At 57.9% G+C, this 4,243-nt stretch overlaps 1 protein-coding gene across 1 annotated transcript; it reads left to right on the top strand.

Moving 5' to 3' along the window:
* Positions 1–1,493: 1,493 nt before the first annotated feature.
* On the top strand, positions 1,494–3,892 carry LOC308274251 (UPF0561 protein C2orf68 homolog; the record flags this gene model as incomplete). Its single annotated transcript, XM_080711814.1, has 4 exons — positions 1,494–1,603; positions 1,678–1,796; positions 3,307–3,455; positions 3,770–3,892. 4 exons carry the CDS (start codon positions 1,494–1,496, stop codon positions 3,890–3,892), a joined length of 501 nt encoding a protein of 166 aa, XP_080567940.1.
* Positions 3,893–4,243: the final 351 nt, after the last annotated feature.

Genomic DNA, 4,243 nt, shown 5'->3' with positions numbered 1-4,243 from the left:
CGCCGCGGCCGGCCGGGCGCTCTGCGCAGGCGCCGGAAACGCCGAGCGCGCGGCCAATCAGGAGCCGGGCTGCTCCCGAGCTCCCGCCTCTACGAGTCGCCAATAGGGACAATTCTCGCGGCCCCTGCGTACCGCGAAGCAGCAGCCCGGGGCCTAAATGCCTCCCTACCCGTGGGTTCCCAGTTTAGAGACAGGAAACCCGGCTTGGTGGCAGCGCGTTTATGACCCCAGCATTCCGGAGGCTGAGACTGGAGGATCGCGGTTCGCGGACAGCCGCAGCTACTTAGTGAGGCCCTCTGCAACTCAGTGAGACGCGGTTTCAAAATAAAGAATAAAAAATAGGGCAGGGGGTGTAGCTCGGAGGTCGAATGACCCTGGGTTTCATCCCCAGACCCGGAAAAAAAATAAAAAAAATAGGAACCGTATCCGGGCGTGATGGCGCACACTTGTAATCCCAGCATTCGGGAGGCTGAGACAGGAGGATCGCGGGAGAGAGAGAAAGAGAAAGAAACAGGAACATTTTACAGGCTGCGTTTTCCGCGTAAAGGGAGCTGCCATTGGACCCCAGCCGTGCAGGAACCTGGCTGCTTAATGCCACAGTGAGGAGCTCTTGGGGCCAGGCATGTTGGTGCATGCTTGTAATTCAGGATTTGGGAGGCTGAGACCGGAGGACATAGATTTGAGGACAGCCTCATTAAGAAGTGAGACTCTCATCAACCTAGTAAGACCCTGTCTCAAAATAAAATAAGGCTGGGTAGTGGAATCCCTCAGGTTCAATCTTCAGTACCAAAGCCTGGCGTGGTGGTCCACGCTTGTATTTCCAGTACTGGGGAGGATGAGACAGGAGGATTGCTGGTTTGCGGCTAGCTTCAGCTACTTAGTGAGGCCCTGTTCCAAAATAAAGAAGTTTTTTAAAGGGCTGGGGTGTAGTTCTAGCTCGGAGGTAGAATGCTCTTGGGTTCAATCCCCAGTACCGCCAGAAAAATAAGCCAATAAATAAGTAAACAAATAAATGGACTCGAAAGACACGCACACTCGGACCCTCCACGCCTGGCTGTCCGAGCGCGTCGCGGCCTCACGACCTGAGATGGGCGCTCTCGGCGTCTCCACTTTGCAAACGAGGAAACTGAGGCACGGCGGGGTTGGAGAGTCGGCGGAGGTTCCGCCCAGCTGGCGGCGTTGCGCAATACCAGGAAACAGGGCGCTGGTGAGCATGGTGGCGTGGGGGCGCGTCTCTTGAAATGCCCGGAGGTAGCGGCGGTCGTGGCTAGCAAAGGTGTTAGAAACAAAGCCAAAGCCCGCCTTCGCGGGGGCCGCCCCGCGCGTGGGGCTCGCAGCCAATCACGCGCATCGTGGCCCCGCCCTGGGCCCGCCCGCCGGAAGTCCCGCCCCCACCGGAAGTCCGGCCCAGGCCGGAAGCGCGCGGCGGCGGCGCGGGCCGCTCCTGGCCGGGGGCGGTTGCGGCGGCCGCGGCTCCGCGCCGGGGACGCTGCATGGAGGCGGCGGCGCCGGGTCCCCAGGCGGGGCTCTGCTGCAAGCCCGGCGGGCGGCTGGACATGAGCCACGGCTTCGTGCACCACATCCGACGGAACCAGATCGCTCGGTACCGCCCCGCCCTGCCGCCACCCCTGGCCCGGCCCGGCCCGGCCCGCCCTGACTCCCGCCCGGTCCCCGCAGGGACGACTACGACAAGAAGGTGAAGCAGGCGGCCAAGGAGAGGGGCAGGAGGCGGCACACGCCCGCGCCGACGCGGCCCCGCAAGCCCGACCTGCAGGTGTACCTGCCCCGGCGCCGAGGTGAGGACGCCGCAGCTCCCCGGCCTCCCGGAGCCTGCCCTCCACGCCCCCGTCCCCGCCCAGTGACTCCCCGAGGGCCCAGCTAAGCATCACCCTCGCCGAGGGTCCTTGGCGACCAACGGGGCATCTTGGTAGCATTCCTGTTACCTAGCAGAGAGAGGGCCTGGCAGAAATATAGACGGCCAGGACGTAGTGATGGCGTGAATCTAGAACAGTGGGCTTTTCCCAGTTTCCCTGGGACCTAGAAATAATGGGAAATGGCAAACGACACTGCTCGCCAAGTGCTGTTTAAAATGATTCTCGCCGGGCATGATGGCACACGGCTGTAATTCCAATATTTGAGAGGCCCAGACAGGAGGATTGATTGCAGGTTCGAGGACAGTCTCAGCAAATGGGGAGACTCAGCAATCTAGAGAAAACGTGTGTTAGTTACTGAGGATGGAACCCAGGAGCATTCTATATCCCCAGCCCTTTTTTATTTTTCTAATTTTGAGACAGAGTTTGACTAAGTTGCTGAGGCTGGTCATGAACCTGCAATCCTCCTGCCTCTGCTTCCAAGTACTGGGATGACAAGCATGTGCCACCATATCCCGAAATAAGACATATTTTGAAAATAAAAATCTAAGAAAAGGGCTGGAGGTGTAGCTCAGAAATAGAATTCCCCTGGGTTCAGTTCCCAGCACAAAGAATGTATTAAAAAAAAAAAAAAAAAAAGCCCAGCGCTGTGGTGGCACACGCTTCTAATCCCCACGCTTGGGAGGCGGAGACCAGAGGATCACGCAGGTTCGAAGCCAGCCTCGCTGGCTTAAGAGATCCTGTTTTCAAATTAAAAGTATAAAATAAGTCTGGGAGTGTAGCCCAGAGGTAGAAGGGTTTCCAGGAACCCCAGTACCACACAAAAAAAAGAAAAGAAAAGAAAAAAAGCCAGGTATACTTGTAATCCCAGCATTTGGGAGGCTGAAACAGGATTGCTGTTTGAGGACAGCATCCGCTACTTGATGAGGCTGTTTGCAACTCAGTGAGACCCTGTTTCAAAATAAAGAATAAAAAATAGGGTTGGGGTGTAGCTCGAAGGTAGAATGCCACTGGGTTCCAGTACCAAAAGAAAAAGAAGAAATGCTTCTAGATCTCACATGTATTAATTCCTTAAGTCTATAGGACCCTATAACTTGAGAACTAGTCTCCTTTCTGGTTCATAATCAGGCAGCAGGCACAGAGAGGTTAAATAACTTACCCAAGGTCCCAGAGCTAGTAAACAGTAGAGTGTGGATGTGAACGCAGACGGAGTGCTACCTACCTCTCCATACCTTTGGCTCCTACTTGTGTGCCCACTCTGACAGGACCGTGCTGGCCACAGAGCAAGGCTACAGCGGGAAGTGAAGCGCCTGCTTGGCGGCACGCCGGGGCCAGTGGAGGGGACGGGGCGTGCTGCAGTGCCTCTCCCGCCTCCTCCCCGGGCAGAGGCTTCAGCAGCCTTCCCCCTTCCCTCTCATTCTGGTTATACTTTCAGATGGCTCCACCCGCCCTGGCCACCCTGACTGTGAGGAGTCGGGGGAAAGCAGCGGCGGCGGCTCCGAGCCCGAGCCTCCAGGCCGCCGGCTCTTCTGCTTAGACTACGAGGCAGACAGCGGGGAGGTCACGTCGGTTATCGTTTATCAGGTGCGCCTCGCGGAAACAGCCTGAAGGTTCTGAGCCACCGTTGGCCTCGGGGCCACTAGGAAGCCTTCGACTGCCCGGCCTTCCTTGCTTTCAAACACAGCTCGGCCCTGGCTGGCGTGGTTCTCGGTGGGGGGATCAAGCAGGACTCGTGGCCTCCAGCCGGGAGTCACTAATTCAGGGGTACCTGAGAAATGATGACAGGTGCCGGCAGGAAGCCTTGTGCCAAACAGTTCTGTGGAGTGTTTTCTAGGGACAGGGCTGGTCGCCTTTCCAAAGAGACCAGGCCTGAGCTTCCTGCCTCTCCCTCCACGTAGGACGACGACCCCCAAAGGGTGAGTGAGGAGGTGTCCGCGCGCACCCCTCTGGATCCACCCATGCGCGAGGCCCTCAAGCTGCGGGTCCAGGAGGAGATTGCAAAACGCCAGAGCCGACACTGAGCGGGTGGAAGCCCTTCTCTCCAGGATGGCATCACCGCACTTGGAAGACGCCTGCCCAGAGCGTTCATCTCCATCTGGGGGAGTCAGGTGCCCTAGAGCCCCTGCATCCACGCGGATGCTGCAGGTGACACCCGGCCGTCTCCCTGGCAGCAGTTCTTTCTCACGTGTTGGCCTTTGACTTGGCCTAATAGCCTGGCATCTTTGGAGACTTTTGCTTAGCTAGCGTGGTGTTCTGAAAGCAGACGCTTTGGGACGAGCCAGCGATTCTGAGCCTTTCACCAGAGTGCCACCGCCTCGCTGGGTGAGGCTCCGTGAGCCACGCTTGGCGTCTTACGGTTCTTTGGTGTTTCT

The sequence above is a fragment of the Muscardinus avellanarius genome (assembly GCF_963383645.1).
Source record: "Muscardinus avellanarius genome assembly, chromosome: 15".
NCBI lineage: Eukaryota > Metazoa > Chordata > Mammalia > Rodentia > Gliridae > Muscardinus > Muscardinus avellanarius.
Note: the sequence above shows the minus strand (reverse complement) of the source record. Positions and strands in the feature narration are given on the sequence as shown.